The sequence below is a fragment of the Eptatretus burgeri genome, chromosome 12 (assembly GCF_056783735.1).
Source record: "Eptatretus burgeri isolate ZD-2024b chromosome 12, Ebu_testis_v1, whole genome shotgun sequence".
Taxonomy (NCBI): Eukaryota; Metazoa; Chordata; class Myxini; order Myxiniformes; family Myxinidae; genus Eptatretus; species Eptatretus burgeri.
The window spans coordinates 90,061,096-90,080,364 of record NC_140972.1 but is presented as its reverse complement, the minus strand read 5'-3'; the positions used below and the strand labels follow the sequence as shown (position 1 = coordinate 90,080,364).

General features: G+C 44.9%; 1 protein-coding gene across 25 annotated transcripts in view; it reads left to right on the top strand.

Moving 5' to 3' along the window:
* The first annotated feature begins 797 nt into the window (after positions 1 to 797).
* Positions 798 to 19,269, top strand: part of LOC147016111 (inositol hexakisphosphate and diphosphoinositol-pentakisphosphate kinase 2-like) — a 177,666-nt gene continuing 159,194 nt past the window's right edge. For 24 of the 25 annotated variants that reach the window (XM_085848829.1, XM_085848828.1, XM_085848818.1 and 21 more), the window contains exons 1-2: positions 798 to 1,044; positions 14,543 to 15,150. In XM_085848829.1, the coding sequence (XP_085704955.1) occupies positions 14,671 to 15,150 (480 nt within the window). In that variant the 5' untranslated portion in view covers positions 798 to 1,044; positions 14,543 to 14,670. The remainder of the gene's footprint in view (positions 1,045 to 14,542; positions 15,151 to 19,269) is intronic. The other variant, XM_085848825.1, reaches the window with a different exon arrangement.

The following is a 19,269-nucleotide window of genomic DNA, read 5'->3' as shown; positions in this document are numbered from 1 at the left end:
AAAATTCAAATTTCAGAGGGTTCAGTTCATGACCATTGACATAGAAAATAAATAAACCTTATTTACACATACAAGCCAAGCTCAGGAGCAAACGAACACCGACGTCGACGATGGTAGTGGCTCAGTTCGTACAGAATGTGCGCCATCGTTTATTTTGGGGGTCTCAAGATGGCGGCGCAGTAACTTCGACGTTCAGCCGTGACAGCCACTCCACGAAAGAAAGATGTGTGGGATGAAAAAAGGCGGAAATAATGAAAGCCACAAGCTGCGCTGTGGTAATTCTCATGACATACCACGACGTGATATCCTTATGCTTTCATTCAGAAAGAGGTATTAGTGCGTAAAACTGCAAAGAATGATTGATTATCTGTCTATCTATAATTCCAGCAATCTCTGTGTCTGTCTGTCTGTCTGTCTGTCTGTGTCTGTCTGTGACCGCTGTTTCTCGACAACCACTGGTCCGATCTCATTGAAACTTGCCAGGTATATTGCTGGGGCCCTGTGGATGTGCCTTTTCAAGGTTTGATATTAATCGGACAAGTGGTTCCCAAGTTATCGCCATTTATTTACCAACCAATGACAGGACACGGTGCTATGACGTCACAATTGACGTCACAATTATTCTTTTTTATTTTTTTGCACGTACGGGCCCGCACTAATAATAAAAAATACGCAGATTTCTGGAAAAAATAAATACAGAATTTACGTTAAGAACCAATGCTGACTGGAATCATGGGCACCGAAGGTCAAAAACGCCTCCAAACAGAGTTTTATAATTACTTTCTGCCCTCAGGGTAGCAAGTATAAGGAAATTCACAAAAAGAAGCTGACGCTACTGGGCTCAGGGCGAAGAACAGGAACCAAAGGTGAAGGAACGATTTTTATTTTCGAGCTTCGGACGATTGTTAATAAGAAGTTGTTACTGTTCATCGGCTGAGTGAGAAGGCCGTGGGTGGTGTCATGGAGATTACCTGCGGGAGTGTCACGAGGACGTGACACGTAGTCACTACGTGAAGCATGAGACGAGGACACGCATCGGGAATGGTGAGAGAGTTGTTGGATTTGTTGCTCTTTTTCTTTTCTGTTTTTTTTTTTTTCCCTTCAATTCCGCAACACTGTGTTCAATCGTGTATGAGACGTTCACGAACTTACACGGACCGTCGTGACGTTGTTATGGTGGTGTTGATACGAAGTGCATCGTAAGAGGCACAGGAGGACCAGTGAGGGACAAATCTGTTTAAAATGGGGGGTTCGGACCGAAAAACATGACGGGATTTGGAACGATGTTCCCCGTGTCACTCACCCTGACCTTGTGTCACTCACCCTGACCTTGTGTCACTCACCCTGACCATGTGTCACTCACCCTGACCATGTGTCACTCACCCTGACCATGTGTCACTCACCCTGACCATGTGTCACTCACCCTGACCATGTGTCACTCACCCTGACCATGTGTCACTCACCCTGACCATGTGTCACTCACCCTGACCTTGTGTCACTCACCCTGACCTTGTGTCACTCACCCTGACCTTGTGTCACTCACCCTGACCGTGTCACTCACCCTGACCTTGTGTCACTCACCCTGACCTTGTGTCACTCACCCTGACCTTGTGTCACTCACCCTGACCATGTGTCACTCACCCTGACCATGTGTCACTCACCCTGACCATGTGTCACTCACCCTGACCTTGTATCACTCACCCTGACCTTGTGTCACTCACCCTGACCTTGTGTCACTCACCCTGACCTTGTGTCACTCACCCTGACCTTGTGTCACTCACCCTGACCATGTGTCACTCACCCTGACCATGTGTCACTCACCCTGACCATGTGTCACTCACCCTGACCATGTGTCACTCACCCTGACCTTGTGTCACTCACCCTGACCTTGTGTCACTCACCCTGACCTTGTGTCACTCACCCTGACCTTGTTTCACTCACCCTGACCTTGTGTCACTCACCCTGACCTTGTGTCACTCACCCTGACCATGTGTCACTCACCCTGACCATGTGTCACTCACCCTGACCATGTGTCACTCACCCTGACCATGTGTCACTCACCCTGACCATGTGTCACTCACCCTGACCTTGTGTCACTCACCCTGACCTTGTGTCACTCACCCTGACCTTGTGTCACTCACCCTGACCTTGTGTCACTCACCCTGACCTTGTGTCAAGACTTGGGCGAAGGAGACCGTGCGGTGTCCAGTTCAGGAGTTTAATCTGTCATTTCGTCCCGTTGGTGCAAAAGTAACATTGCAACAGATACTGTGATCATCTTGATGAAAAATATGAGAGCAGGAGTTTGAAAGGGGAAGATGGGCGGGAAAGGAAAACGAAGATGAAGCACAACATAGACGTCAGGAAAGAGAAAATGGGGAGGGTGTGAGAGATTGGTCGTGAGGTGGAGGGGAGCGAGAGGGGTGGGGGCGACAGTGACTGTCGGGTGGGGGGGGAGAGTGACTGTAGGGGAGGGCGAGAGGGGTGGGGCAAGAGTGACTGTCAGGGGGTGAGAGGGTTGGGGCGAGAGTGACGAGAGGGGTGGGGTACGAGTGACTGTTGGGGGGGCGAGAGGGGTGGGGCAAAAGTGACTGTCGTGGGAGGCTGGGAGAGAGTGACTGTCGGGGAGCAGGAGGGAGAGGGGTTGTGAGGGGCGGGGTTGCAGGAGAGAGAGGGGTTGTGAGGGGAGGGAGAGCGGTTGTGAGGGGAGGGAGAGGGGTTGTGAGGGGAGGGAGAGGGGTTGTGAGTGGAGTGCGAGAAAGAGGGGTTTTGGCAGGGAGACGGGTTGTGAGGAGCTGCAGGAGGGAGAGGGGTTGTGAGGAGCGGGAGGGAGAGGGGTTGTTAGGGGGAGGAGAAGGGAGAGGGGTTGGGAGGGTGTACCTCAAAGCCGGTACACTTGGGAAAATCATAGAATCATCGGACAACATCTATAAATTAAAATAGAAATAAATGAATGAAAAAAAAATGCAGGTGAGCAACCCGAGACAATGGGGAAGCACGGTAATTTTGCATGCTGACGGACATCGCAAGTGATACACCAGGAAAAAATCACAGAACCGTCGGAAAGCATCCGTAAATGAAAACATAAATAAACTAGAGGGGGGGCACTCGGTAGAGTGCAAAACCTCCGCCGCCAATACTGCTGGGTCACTTAAGTGAACCTGATATCTTATTCATTGTAGGTCAAAACGGATCAGACTCTAGTGAACCACGATTGAATAAACTAAACTAGATCGACACGCATGTAGAAATGCCAAAAAAAAAAAATCGAAAGTTTTTTTGAAAAAAAAAAGGTGCAAAATTTCTGGGTTTTTTTTCTCTAACAAATTTTTTTTGGGGGGAGGGGGGGGAAATCACTCAAAACATGTAGAAATGCAAAAAAATAAAAAATTAATTTTTCAAATAAAATGTAAATTTTTTGGAAAAAAGTTACAAAATTTTGTTTTTTTATTGGGGGGGGGGTGGAAATCACTTAAAAAATGTAGAAATGCAAAAGCAAAAATTCAAATATTTTTTCAAAATGGCCGCCATCGCGGCCATATTGGACTTAGGACCAAGTCCAAAATCGAATGCCTTGATCCTTGGATCATACCTAATCCCCTCACCAAGTTTCGTCGAAATCCGTCGGAGTTTTTCCGTAATACTGTTCATAAACAAACAAACAAACAGACAGGGGTGAAAACAGTAACCTCCGTCCATCTTCGATGGCAGAGGTGAACGAGAAGGGGACTCGGTAGAGCACATACCTCCGCCACGTAATGCCTGATCCACGAGAACATGTCAGGCCCAATACATTTTTTAATATCATGCGATACAGTGCTATATCGTTTTTGGCCCTATCTCTCGATGGTGAAGAATGACTTTGAAAATTAAATAATTCTCATATCCAGATCCGGATCCGCATCTTCAGCAAAATGAAATCAATCCGTCCTTGCGACACACCCAATCTGTCCACCGAGTTTTATCCAAATCCATCTACAACTTTTTGAGATATCGTGTTGTATATCATTTTTGGCCCTATTTCTCAATGCTGAATAATCGCTTTATAAATTCTCAAAGTCGGATCCGGATCTTCACCAAAATCTATTCAGTTCATCCTTGTCACACACCAAACCTGTCCACAAAATTTCATTCGGATCCGTCCACAACTTTTTCGAGATATTCTGCACACAAACAAACACATGAAATTGCTCATTGAGCAAGGAATTGCCAGAATAACTTTGTCATATCTCCATGATCTCTGAAAAAAAAAAAAACCTGGAAATCAATTTGGTTCTTATAAGTCGATAGTGCTGTACTGTTTAATGAGTTATAGCACTTAGTTTGGTCATGATCATAACTTGTAAGTCTATCGGACTTGAAATGGAGTTTTTATCGTAATTTGAAAGTTTTGACCCGACCCCCCTGACATTCGACCCCCGACCACTAAGAAGGGTGTTGGTGTGACACCCCAATGAGACACATGGTTGGATGCAGAATTGGAAGATTCACATTTTGGATTTGGTTTGAAGTCGATACGACCATTTTAGCGGACGTTATTGTGAAAATAAGAATTTCGGCGACCTTGACCTTGACCTTTGACATCGATTCACCAAAAACGACGAGTGTCTAAGTTGGACCATGGCTGACGTCTGTACCCAGTTTGGTCATGATCGCTGAAACAGTGTGGCTGCTCCAGGGTAAACAAATAAAAACACAAACAAACAGACAGACACACAGAATGACACACACAACCGATCAACATAATCGCCGAAATCCGAAAGATTCCGGCAATTAACAAACAGACAGAAAGGGGTGAAAACATAACCTCCTTCACCTTTGGTGGCAGAGGCAATAAAAATAAATAAATGAAAAATATAATGCAGGTGAGCAACCCGAGACAATGGGGAAACACAGTTCATATGCTTACACAATGTGTAACCATGCCCTGCTAGTATGTGTGTCTAATATATATATATATATATACACACCAGCGTGGTATGCTTACACATTGTAAGCAATAACGAACCGTGCTTCCCCATTGTCTCAGGTCGCTCCCCTTCATTTGATATATATTTTTTTCATTTATTTATTTTCATTGAAGTTTTTTTTAATTTCTTCATTTATTTATATATTCATTAAATAAAGTTATGGGTTCCACATCGTAACCGGTGTCAGGTCAGGTTAGATCTGTGACCTGCTCCAGGTACCATGTAAACCTGTACTAACCTGTTCCATGGTCGGGTTATCGGCGACTAAACCGTCTCCCCCAACCATGTTTTCTGGTGAGGAGGGTGTTTGGATATGGACACCCAGCAGGATTAAAAACAAAACCTGTCAAAGGGCGGAGGAGCTCCTTGTTAGCCAACGGCCATCCATATCTAGTGCCCAACTGTGTCTGCGGACGTCCTCCTGCAGTTGGGTTACTTTTTTATTAGGAGGTTGGTGGCAGGATTTGCACTCTGGCCACCGTAAAACCCTTCATTCCACAAAACACAAAAACACAAAAAAATCTGAAAACCCACTCCATGGGAGGACCTCCTGTGCAGCTTCCCTTCGCAGGGCAGCTCACCGGATGACGAGATTGGGGCAAAGCCTTCAGGACCCCCAATCTTTGATGATAGGAGGGAAACCACGGGGTAACATCCCTGGGTCAGATTGTGGGAGAGTGTCAGAGTGGTGCTGAGGTGTCGTCCACCAAACGGCGGTCTCCTTGGGTTAACCTGAGGCGGTCCCTTTGGGTGGGTGCCTGGAATGTCCTATCCCTAAGAGAGGATGATCACCTGTCTCTGTTATCATCTGAGCTCAAGCGTTTGGACATCGGGATTGCAGCTCTCTCTGAGGTTCGGAGACCGGATTGCGGCGAGATAATGGTGGGTGGTTACACCTACTATTGGTCTGGTCGCTCTGATGGTTACCATACCCAAGGAGTTGCTGAAGCTGTGTCCAATAAGCTGACCCCAATGATAATTGAGGTAACACCGGTCAACGAGCGTATTATGAGATTAAGGATTCGTCACTCCTTAGGTGTCATTTCCCTGGTCTCTGTTTATGCTCCGACTGAGGCGAGTGATCTCACCGTGAAGGATGCATTCTACGCCACACTCGAGTCTGTGGTTGATCAGTGCCACAGACGAGATACACTTCTAGTCTTGGGGGATTTCAATGCATCGACTGGAACTGATAGGGATGGTTATGAGGTGTGTGTTGGTCCCCATGGGTCAGGAACTATGAACCAGAATGGCACTAAGTTCCTTGACTTTGCAAGAAGTCATGGACTTAGGGTGGCTGGTTCATGGTTTCAGCACCCACAAGCTCATCGCTGGACTTGGTATTCCAACGCTGGCGGTGTGACAAAGGAGATTGACCATGTCCTCATTGATGGTCACTGGAGGATGATCCAGAACTGCAGGGTCTACCGGAGTGCTCAGTTCCTCAATACTGACCACAGGCTTGTTGTAGCAACTCTAAAGCTGCACCTTAAATCCTGGAGAATGGTAGCATTCCAGCCGAGGCTGGATGTTGGCAAGCTCAGGGATGAGAGTGTAGCTAAGCAGGTTGAGTGGACACTTGGGGGGGTCTGGGTGCTTTGGGGGGTCCTGAAGAGTTGTGGAGTGCCTTCAAGACCACCGTCCTTGATGTTGCCGGTGGATGTCTTGGAGCTCACCGCAGGGCAAAGAAGAATTTTGTCTCTCAAGGGACACTGGATACCATTGACCAGAGTCGCAGGGCCAGGCTGAATTGCAGAGCTGAGCTGTTCAGGGAGCTGAGGCGTAAAACTGTACGTGCACTGAGGGTGGACAAGGAGGCCTATGTGCGAGGAATCAGTGAGGGGGTAGAGCATCACCTGTGGACAGGTGATTCTCGTCCCGCTTGCAGGGGAATTCGCGCATTGCATTCATCCAAGCCCATCCCTCGGAGCACTGCAGTTAGAGCAGAGTGGTAGGCTCTTGACAGAGGAGTCTGAAGTGAAGGCCCGCTGGGCCGGTTACTTTGAGCGGTTGTACCGGGCTGATCCCCCAGCTGTCGAGTTGGACGTCAAGGGTGTTACAATCCCTGTTGCAGACCCTCGAATCAACTGTGGTCCACCTTCGCTTGTGGAAACACGGGCTGCGGTGAACCGGTTGAAACGGGGCAAAGCTCCAGGGATCTGTGGCATCCATGCTGAACTTCTCAAGGCTGGTGGAAATGCTGCACTCGTGTCGTTGCATGCAGTTTTGTGCTCTGCCTGGAACACAGGTATCATCCCAACTGATTGGAAGAGGGGCCTTGTTGTCCCTCTCTGGAAAGGGAAGGGTGATCGCCAAGACTGCAACAACTACCGAGGGGTGACGCTGCTCTCAGTGCCGGGCAAGGTCTTTGCTCGGATAATTATTGATGGGGTTCGCCACCATCTGCTTGAGCACCAGCGTCCAGAGCAGTCAGGCTTTACACCAAAGAGGTCAACGATTGACCGTATCCTTGCTATTCGTGTCCTCACCGAACGCAGACGAGAGTTTTTCGGCAGGGGCTGCTTGCAGCCGATGTTGATCTCTGTAAAGCGTTTGATTCAGTGAATCGGGATGTCCTCTGGAGGATTCTTGGTCTTCGTGGGGTGCCACCAAAACTGATCGATCTGATGTCTGAACTCTACTCTGGTACTGAGAGTGCTGTGAAGTGTGGTGGTACCATCTCTGACTTATTTCCAGTTGTTACTGGAGTTCGTCAGGGGTGTGTACTGGCCCCCACACTTTTCAGCACTTGTATGGACTGGATTTTAGGGAGGATGTCGGAGAGATCAAGTTGCGGTGCATCGTTTGGGAATGTCAAGATCTCGGACCTTGATTTTGCAGATGATGCAGTCATTTTTGCGGAGACTTTAGACATCCTCTTGGGGGCCCTCGAGGTGCTGAATGAGGAGTCGGAGCCGTTGGGATTACGGGTTTCCTGGGTCAAAACTAAGATCCAGGCTTTCGGTGACATCTTGGATGCTGCTGTCCTGTCTGTGTCTGTTTGTGGTGAGGATGTTGAGGTCGTGGAGAGATTCACTTACCTTGGCAGTGATATTCATGTCTCTGCTGGCTGCGAGTCAGAGGTCAATAGACGTCTGGAGTAACCAATCACCTTCAAAATCACACACCAAGTAAATTGGCCTCCATCTGTGTTAAATTGCAGTGATTCTGATGATTTCAGAATAAAATCAGCTGTTCCTGGAGGTTTCCTCTGCTGGGTGGTGCATTTCACAGCAAAGACTCAACCATGAGCACAAAGGAGCTTTCAAAAGACCCCTGGGATAAAGTTGTGGAAAAGCATAGATTAGGGGATGGGTATAAAAATATTTCAAAGGCTTTTGAATATCCCTTGGAGCAGTCAAGACAATCATGAAGTGGAAGGCACATGGAACCACCACGATCCTGCCTTGATCAGGCCGTCCCTCCAAACTGGATGACCAAGCAAGGAGGAAACTGATCAGAGAGGCCACCAAGAGGCCAATGGCAACTTTGAAAGAGCTAAATGTCTTTATGGTGAAGATTGGTCACTATGTGCATGTGATAACAATATCCCAAGCACTCCACAAGTCTGGCCTGTATGGTAGGGTAGCAAGAAGGAAGCCATTACTCATAAAAGACCACCTTGAGACCCCTTTGAGGTATGCAAAAAAACTCCTCCAGAGATTCTGAAGCCATGTGGCAAAAGGTTTTGTGGTCTGATGAAACCAAAGTGGAACTTTTTGGCCTAAATGAAAAACGTTACGTTTGGCACAAAGCCAACACAGCACATCACTTAAAGAACATCATCCCTTCTGTGAAGCATGGTGGTAGCAGCGTCATGTTATGGGGATGTTTCTCATCAACAGGGACTGGGGCACTTGTCAGGATAGAAGGGAAAATGGATGGAGCAAAATGCAGAAAAATCCTCGAGGAAAACCTGCTACCCTCTGCAAGAAAACTGAAATTGGGACGGAAGTTCACCCTTCAGCATGACAACGACCCGAGACACACAGCCAAAGCTACACTGGAGTGGCTAAGGAACAAAAAGAGAAATGTCCTTCAGTGGCCCAGTCAGAGCCCCAACCTAAATCCAATCGAAAATCTGTGACATGACTTGAAGATTGCTGTCCATCAGCACTCCCCACACAACTTCACTGAGCTTGTACAGTTTTGTGCAGAAGAATGGGCAAATATTGCCCAATCAAGGTGTGCAAAGTGGGAAGAGACCTATTCCAATAGACTCAGCTGTAATTGCTGTCAAAGGTGCTTTCCACCAAGTGTTAACTCAGGTGGATGGACACTTATCCAACCAAGATATTCTAGTTTTGTATTTTCAATTAATTTTTTGAAATTTTCAGAATTTGTTTTTCATTTGGAAGTTGTGGGTTACGATGTCTAATTAATCGTCGATGCAATGGTGAAGATGCAATGCCGTCTGTAGATTAGTATGATTGACTAATCTACAGCGGTCATTGCATCAGCTGTACCGCCATGTCCTCAGCTAAGGATGCTACCCCACAGCATTGTGCTGTGTTTGAAAGAAGAAGACTGACGGACACTTGTGAATGCTTCGGTAGTACCAATCCCCAGTAACAAGAAAAGCGAGCAAAAGTTCACTCCCCATTGACGGAAAGTTTCAGTTGATCTATCAATTTAAATTGTTTCATGGCCTTTAAAACGGTTAATTGTGTTGCACTCTTGATTTCACTGAGGGCCAAAGTTCTGAGCTACTTATACCCCCCACCATAAAATGGTGGTGCAGCATCAGGTGGTAGAGGTTAATTTTGTCTCAAAAGAGGAAAAAAATATCCTGCTTGCGAAATATAATTTGACATCAACATTATTACCTCCACCTATCGAAGGTAGATGGAGGTTATGTTTTCACCTCTGTCTGTTTGGATATTTGCAGGATATCTCAAAAAGTTGTTACATCTGCCACCAAAGGTGAAGGAGGTTATGTTTTCATCCCTGTCTGTCTGTTTGTTACTTGCAAAATCGAAGATTTTCCTAGTTTATTGGTTAGTAGATTTTGTTATAATTCTGTCTGTTTGTCTGTTTGTCAATTGCCCACAGGTGATAATTTAAAAACGATCTTCACAAAGCTTCACCAAGTTGTAGAGGTAGTCTCAGAAGGTAGAGGCCGAATGATTTTGAGGTCAAAGGTGATCCTGAGGTCAAATTTCTAAAATCATTTTTCATCCGATTAACTTGAAAGTTGAACAGGATTTGCATAATGCATCACTAAATTGGGAAACCAACCATTTTTGAGATCAAAAGGTCAAAGGCCAACTCGAGGTCAAACGTCTAAAATCAATTTCAATCTGAAAAAAATCGATCGTTTTATTTTTTTCTGTTCATCCGATTGACCTGAGCTTTGATTGAGATTGTCAATTTTGATCTTAATGAAATGGACAATTTGTATCCTTGGCAACCTTTGGAGAAGGGGGTGGATTTTGCAAGTATCGTGCTCTGCACGTTTTTGGGTCGCCGAAATAGGTGACCCTTATTGTCAGTAATTCTGTCTGTTTGTTTGGATGTTTGTTCGTTTGTCATCAGCATAATTGGTAGTAAACGTGGGCCGATTTTGACCAAACTCGGGTGGTAGGTACATCTTATGACCTAGTGCTTTGGAAATTGTGATTGTTGCTAGGGAACCAAAGCGTCCCTAGCAACAGCCGAAAAACCTTCAAAATCGGTTCCGTTCATGCAAAATCAATTCCGAAAGCCATTATCCCATGTAGGCTTATGAAATTTGGCACGAATGATCTACAGGTGATGCTCTATTAAATATATTCCGGTTTTTGTGATATATGGAATAGTTTACCCGCAGTGTCTCCTACAAATGGGGTATGCCCGAAAATTGGCGAAAATTGAAGGCCCCCTAGCGACCAGGTGAGTGCATCGATCCAAATGAAACTTTGCAGGTTCAGAGCACACAATGAGTGCTACAATTTTGCCTCAGGACATATTGACCGATATTGCTTAGGTCAGGGGTCAAAGGTCAATTCGTGCAAAAATCTATAATATGCGAGAGCTGGAGGTGCCTTCGCGCCAAATGCTACTCCTCGGGTTATGGTCGGATGGTCATGAAAATTCACACTAATCGTCTGGAATGCATTGTGCACAAACGATCGAGCCGGATTTTCGATTTATATCTTTGTTCACCCACAGCACCCCCTCGAACTTTGGGGATTTCCGATATCAAACTGCATTTTCGGTACTTTTCATTCAAATTGATACCGAGTAGTTATCAGTAGATGGAACTCGATGAGATTTGATATGCATAATCTTAAGGTGATTCTCTATCCGCTATTTGACATTCATTTTGTTCTATATCTTATAGTTTCCAAATAGCAACCCTCTCAACTTGGGTGTCCGAGGGCATTTGAGCATTCTCGCTGAAAATTCAAAGTACACTAGCTCCAAGACGGTTGAACTGAATCGAATGAATCCTTACATGCTTATAGACCGTAATGAGTACTACAACTTTGCTCATTTGCATAATGACCTATCTCGAGTCGGTGAGCGGTCAAAGGTTAATAAGTGCATTTTTCGGGCGAAATTACCATTCAAGGCACCCTTGCTCCCACACGGATTAACCGATATGAATGAAAGTTCAGAGGTACATAGTACTCAATGAGTACTACAACTTTGCTTCAGGATATATTGACCTATATCGGCTAGGTCAGGGGTCAAAGGTCAATGAGTGCATTTATTTTATTTTATTTTTTAAATGTATATATATATATATATATATATATATATATATATATATATATATATATATATATATATATATATATATTTATATATACACATATTTATTTATTTAGAATAAATAAATTAATTTTAAATTTATTTCCATTGCCTTCCCAGCAGTAGTTTGGGCAGGAATTTGGCCATGATGCCGGCAAAAGCTCACCTTCTCTTAGTGAAGGACATTGGGATCTTTAACATCAACTAACTTATGCCACGCCCAGTTTAACATCCACCGGAGGGACGCTGAATTAGTTTCTCCACCACATCAAACAGCACACTCGGCTGCGGCTGTATGGGCATGTGGCTCGTTTTCCTGACGCTGATCCTGCTCATCAGATTCTCTAAGTGAGGGAGCCTCGAGGGTGGAGGAGGCCAATGGGCTGACCACGTGCCTCGTGGTTGCAGCAGGTTGATCAGCGTCTCGAGATGGGGATGGGTCATGCATCTGCCTGGGGGATGGCCCAACGGAGGCCCCTGGAGTACTGGCAAAGTGGACACAGCGACATGCTGCTCCGGCGCATGCTCCCATACCTGACCTGACCTGGAGGGATGGCACACCCATTGACGAATCACCCCCCCTCCCTACAAAGTCTGAGTCCTCGACCCACGACTGTCAGCCCGAGTCCTCGACTTCCGCCTCCCAATGCTAAGGCTTCAATCCACACCCCACTCCAATCCTTCCAACCCTTTCACCCATCACAACCCTCTCCCCCCCTCTCCATACCACAAATCCGCAATCTGCCCCCCACCCCCCAACAATAAGTCCCACACCCTCCAAAGCCTCAACCTCCCCTTTCTCACTGTCCAATCTTTTCTCTCCCCCCAACCCCAACTCTCTGGTCTCCCCTCCCACTCATAAAAGCAAAAGGGCATTCCCACAATGATCATTACCTTATCAAAACAGCGGAATATTTCACTCTTTCTTCTCCCCAATTAAGCTATCACCGATTTCACATAAACAGCGATTGAAACAGCAACAGGATGGCTCCTTCATGTCATGGCCCATCACGATCTCTTTTCAGACTCACAGCCCCATAAGATATGCAGAAATCTTGTGGAATTCCACCCATTGGGATCATATTCTATGCAGAGCATTGGTGCTGCCGAAGCAGTCTCCTTGGTTATTGGACACAATCCTGGACGGGTCGCACAGCCAAATCCATCCAGGCACAGCCAAGTAAGCCTTATTCAAAAAGAAAGGAAAAAATGAACGTATATCAAAAATGAAATAATTCTGGCTGCCAGACCATGTGTCTGATCAAGTTGAAAATTAAAACATGTATTCTCATTTCTCCATCACGACTAGATCATAAATGTGAAGTTTCACGTCGATGGATTGAGCAGTTCCAGGGAAAACGTTATTTAATATTTTCTTCAATCCAACATTGCTGCCAAATCATGTGACCTTTCAATTATTCCTTCAACTTGTACACCCATGGCTTGAGGAACATTTGTGTGAAGTTTCCCCTCTGTGTCCAGCTGTTCTGGAGAAGAAGATCTTTATAGGTTTTAGGGTAAATCCAATATAGCTGCCAAACTGTTTGGCCTATGACATCATATGTGTGAACTTTTTTGTTCCTCATGGATAGACGGTCATACGTGTAAAGTGTCGCCTCAATCTTTTCAGCGACTTCAGAGAAAAAGGTTTTTTTGCGGTTTTTAACAATATGGCTGCCGAATTGCGTGACCGATGACGTCATAAAAATTTTTTCTGTCGATCATTTTATCCCTAGTTGGCCCTCAAGTTTTTTTCATACTGATCAGATGAAACATTCTACATATGCAATTATGACGTTATAACGAAGGCATCTATGATGTCATCAAAAATCACACATTTTCAATGAGGGGTACTTTGCCATGTACCAAGTTTCAATTTTTTTCCTTGGTGTTGCTTCGAGATAGAGGTCCAAAGTTTTTCCATTTTTCCAACATGGCTACCACACCATGTGACCTTAGTGCGGTTTCATAATTATGATTAAAATTTTCCACATGAGTAGTCGCACCTATGTTGAAAATTTTGACTCGTTTCAACAAGCGGTGCGGAGAAAAACACAAACGTTCTGTGCGGACAAACAAACAAACGGACCCAAACACAATACCCTCTCCCTCAGCGAGGGTAATGACCTGCCTGATAAATTTGTGTGGAACTATCCTGCACTTTGTGGAGTCATCGACAAAGTGATGCAATTAATTTTCCAGTGACATAAACATGTCATTGATGTATATCAAGAACAGGATTGGTCCCAGAACACGACATTGAGGGATACCAACCTCTCGAGATGCATCACAGGATAGAATTTTCCTCCAAAGTAACCCGCCACCGATGAGGGCACAGGAAATCTTGGAGCCATTCTGACACGTTGGCTACTTTTAACTCACAGTTTGTAAATCGGAGGAGGAGAGGGCAAGGGTGGAGGTGTGGTGGGGTGGTGGGGAGGGAAGGCAAAACCAAATACATGGGAGATGTCCAGTGAGATAGCCTTGGTCCCATGCTCGAGTTGGAGGGCATCCCTTTATTGCTGATACAGCAGAAGTAACATCTCGAAGGTGGAATGATCTGGGCGGAAGCCTAGCTGAGTGTCAGAGATTAGAAAGTTGGAGAAAAGATGAGTTGAGGTCTGTTGTAATTATCCATTCCATCACTGGTTATTTTGGGTTAAAAGGTTAACCGATTATAAAGTTAAGTGGATCAATAGTTTCTCCACCATTGGAAGTCGAAATGTACATGTTTGAATATAAAGTTGCTTTGAAAAACTTTTCCTGATATCACGGTCTGCCTTCTCCCACCTGACCTCCTTCTCTCTCACCCTTTCTTTCTTCACCCATTCTTTCAGGATCAAATGGCGTGGGTTGGAAAAGACGACTGAGGAAACGATTAGGAAGTTGACGAGTCACTTGCTGCCATGATAATGGCTATCAGGGGAGGTTCTTAGGAAGGTTTGTTCTATGGTTTTGTAAACACATGGCAGACAATCTTTCAGCCATCACTGTGGAGAACCCTTTGGACACCAGGGATGTGGGCAAGATTGAACAAGATTATCCGAAGGACAATGTGTGTGAGGTCCGAGTTAGGTTTTGTTTGGACAATGTTGACGAGGCTGATGGAGATCAAATGGATTGGGATTCGAGCGACAGGCCAGGGGATCATGTGATGGACCATGGAGATCCTTGTGAGGAAAACCAGAAGTGTGCTGGTGATCTGGATGAAGTCGGACGGCAAATCCCTCAAGGTGAGGCCTTGAAAACGACTCCTCTGTCCCCGTGGAGGGAAGAGGAAAAAACGGCTGACTTGGCGAGCGATGGTTCGTCACTGCCAGAGACATCTGCAAAGTTTTTCCTTGGAGAGGATGAAGACGTGCAGGACTCACCAACATGTGCCAGCAATGTGAATGCCGATGATCTTTACTACAATGATAGTGATGATGATGATGATGATGACAGCGTAAGTATATTCTTCTGTTTCTGTGCATAATGACCAACAAAAATAATTTTTATTACTGTACTTTAATGATTCTAAAATTAGACAAGATCATTTGGCCAATATTTATTTTTAATTTCTTGCCACAAAATAAGCCTTAACTCTGTGAACGATGTCACTATGTTAACGAAATTGAGATTAACTGTGTCATCCAGGCAAATTGTGAAAGCTTTATTTAGTTTATCAAGTCTCGATTTTCAGATATTCCAACCCATTTATGAATGGAGTAACAGAAGATTATGCTAAATCAGGGTTCTCCCCAGGAAAGATGTAAGAATGGGGTGCAGTAGTTGCCCTTCTCCTTTTCCTCTTGCTGCTGCTTGTCTGAGTGAGATTAATTAAGTTTGTGAGGAGGTTGGGTTGTGGTGCAGGTGTGATGAGTCAAATGCCCTCGACCTACTCTGATACCTACTCTACTACTACTTCTCAGCGGATGCATCCGAGATACCTATTCTAACCTCCAGTATTATGCCAATAAAGTCAGAATTCAATCAAGTACTGTAAAACACATCATTTTAACATCGAGAGAACGAATAAAAATATATACCGTATAATGATTATTTATATGGAAATACTGTATTTAGAGAAGCCATTTTGATGTAACGCAGCACTTCCTGTCATTGGTGAAAATCTGGTGTGACAGCACATGCATCGAGAGAAGCATGTGACACACACACACACACACACACACACACACACACACACACACACACACACACACACACACACACACACACACACACACACACACACACACACACACACACACACACACTCTCTCACACTAGTCGGGTGTGCTTACATATTGTTTAAGCATATGAATCGTAATTCCCCATTGTCTTGGGTCGCTCACCTGCATTTGATTTTTTTTCATCTATTTATTTTCATTTATTTATATTTTAATTCACGGATGCTTTCCGATGGTTCTGTGATTTCCCCCCCCCTCCCCCTTGTGTATTGGCTTCGATGTCCATCAGTATACAAAATTACTGTGCTTCTCCATTGTCTCGGGTCACTTACCTGCATTTTTTTCATTTCTTTATACTTTTATTTATGGATGTTCTCTGATGATTCGGTGAATTTTTCCGGTGTACCGGCTTCAATGTCCATCGGCACGCAAAATTTCAGCTTTCTACGTCACCCAGAAGGCCTGATCTTTAATATCAGTCAGTCAGTGGTTAGAAATGTGTGTGTGTATATATATATATATATATATATGTGTATGTATATATATATATATATATATATATATATATATATATATATATATATATATATATATATATATATATATATATATATATATATTGGGGAGAACAAGTATTTGATACACTGACGATTTTGCAGGTTTCCCACTTACAAAGCACGAAGAGGTCTGTAGTTTTTATCATAGGTACACTTCAACTGTGAAAGACGGAATCTAAAACAATAATCCTGAAAATCACATTGTATGATTTTAAAATAATTAATTTGCATTTTATTGCATGAAATAAGTATTTGCTACATCAGAAAAACAGAACTTAATATTTGGTACAGAAACCTTTGTTTGCAATTACAGAGATCAGACGTTTCCTGTAGTTCTTAACCAGGTTTGCACAGACTGCAGCAGGGATTTTGGCCCACTCCTCCATATAGATCTTCTCCTTCAGGTTTCGGGGCTGTCGCTGGGCAACACAGACTTTCAGCTCCCTCCAAAGATTTTCTATTGGGTTCAGGTCTGGAGACTGGCGAGGCCACTCCAGGACCTTGAGATGCTTCTTATGGAGCCACTCCTAAGTTGCCCTGGCTGTGTGTTTCGGGTCGTTGTCATGCTGGAAGACCCAGCCACGCCCCATCTTCAATGCTCTTGTTGAGGGAAGGAGGTTGTTGGCCAAGTTCTCACGATACATGGCCCCAACCATCCTCCCCTCAATACGGTGCAGTCATCCTGTCCCCTTTGCAGAAAAGCATCCCCAAAGAATGATGTTTCCACCTCCATCCTTCACGGTTGGGATGGTGTTCTTGGGGTTGTACTCATCCTTCTTATTCCTCCAAACACGGCGAGTGGAGTTTAAACCAAAAAGCTCTATTTTGGTCTCATCAGACCACATGACCTTCTCCCATTCCTCCTCTGGATCATCCAGGTGGTCATTGGCAAACTTCAGACGGGCCTGGACATGCGCTGGCTTGAGCAGAGGGACCTTGCGTGCGCTGCAGGATTTTAATCCATGACGGCGAAGTGTGTTGCTTCTGGTTTTCTTTGATGCTGTGGTCCCAGCTCTCTTCAGGTCATTGACCAGGTCCTGCCATGTAGTTCTGGGCTGATCCCTCACCTTTCTCATGATCATTGAGGCTCCACGAGGTGAGATCTTGCATGGATCCCCAGACCGAGGGAGATTGACTGTTATCTTGAACTTCTTCCATTTTCTAATAATTGCGCCAACAGTTGTTGCTTTCTCACCATGCTGCTTGCCTTTTGTCCTGTAGCCCATCCCAGCCTTGTGCAAGTCTACAATTTTGTCCCTGATGTCCTGAGACAGCTCTCTGGTCTTGCCCATTGTGGAGAGGTTGGAGTCTGATTGATTAAGTGTGGACAGCTGTCTTTTATGCAGATAACGAGTTCAAACAGGTGCAGTTAATACAGGAAATGAGTGGAGAATGGGAGGGCTTCTTAAAGACAAAACCAACAGGTCTGAAGGAGCCAGAATTCTTACTGGTTGGTAGGTGATCAAGTACTTATTTCATGCAATAAAATGCAAATTAATTATTTAAAAATCATACAATGTGATTTTCAGGATTTTTGTTTTAGGTTCCGTCTTTCAGTTGGGTGACATTATGCCACTCCTGGCGCAAAAATTCAAGCAACTCGGCTTTGTTTGATGGCTTGTGACCATCCATCTTCCTGTTGATCACATTCCAGAGGTTTTCAATGGGGTTCAGGTCTGGAGATTGGGCTGGTCATGACAGGGTCTTGATCTGATGGTCCTCTATCCACACCTTCATTGACCTGGCTGTGTGGCATGGAGCATTGTCCTGCTGGAAAAACCAGTCCTCAGAGTTGGGGAACATTTTCAGAGCAGAAGGAAGCAAGTGTTCTTCCAGGACAACCTTGTACGTGGCTTGATTCATGAGTCCTTCACAAAGACAAATCTGTCCGATTCCAGCCTTGCTGAAGCACCCCCAGATCATCACCGATCCTCCACCAAATTTCACAGTGGGTGCGAGACACTGTGGCTTGTAGGCCTCTCCAGGTCTCCGTCTAACCATTAGACGACCAGGTGTTGGGCAAAGCTGAAAGTTGGACTCATCAGAGAAGATGACCTTACTCCAGTCCTCTACGGTCCAATCCTTATGGTCTTTTGCAAACCTCAGCCTGGCTCTTCTTTGCTTCTCATTGATGAAGGGCTTTTTTCTCGCTTTGCACGACTTCAGCCCTGCCCCTCGGAGCCTGTTTCGAACCGTCCTCGCCGTGCACTTCACCCCAGCTGCCGTTTGCCATTATTTTTGTCGGTCACTTGATGTCATCCTATGGTTGTTGAGTGACATTCGAATGAGTTGGCGGTCATCCCGGTCAGTGGAAAGTCGTTTTCGCCCTCTGCCAGTCTGAAGCTTTGTTGTCCCCAATGATTGCTGCTTGACCTTGTTCTTATGAATCGCCGTCTTTGAAATTTTAAGGATGGAAGCAACGTGACGCTCACTTGTATCCCTCTACCAGTCAAGCCAGAATTGAACCCCTCTTTTCCTCACTCAAAACTTTTCTTTTCAACTCTTTTGGCATGGTCAATAGTTATTTTTTTGATTGCAATTACTTTTGAGGTACTACTAGCACTGTTTTTGCCATCCAGCTGGTCCTATTGCAAGAGGATAGTGATGACCACAGCAGTGGTTTTTATACTTTTCCTTGTTAAATAAGATTCGGTTCAGGTGATCACCTAATCAGTACCTCACTAAGTAGAATGAGGTGTGCCTGTGTTGGAATTCAACAGACACTGGAATGGAATGGCTGCCATACATGTAGACATGCTGATTTAAATTTTTTTTGGAGTGGTCTCTTATTTTTTTCCAGAGCTATATATATATATATATATATATATATATATATAT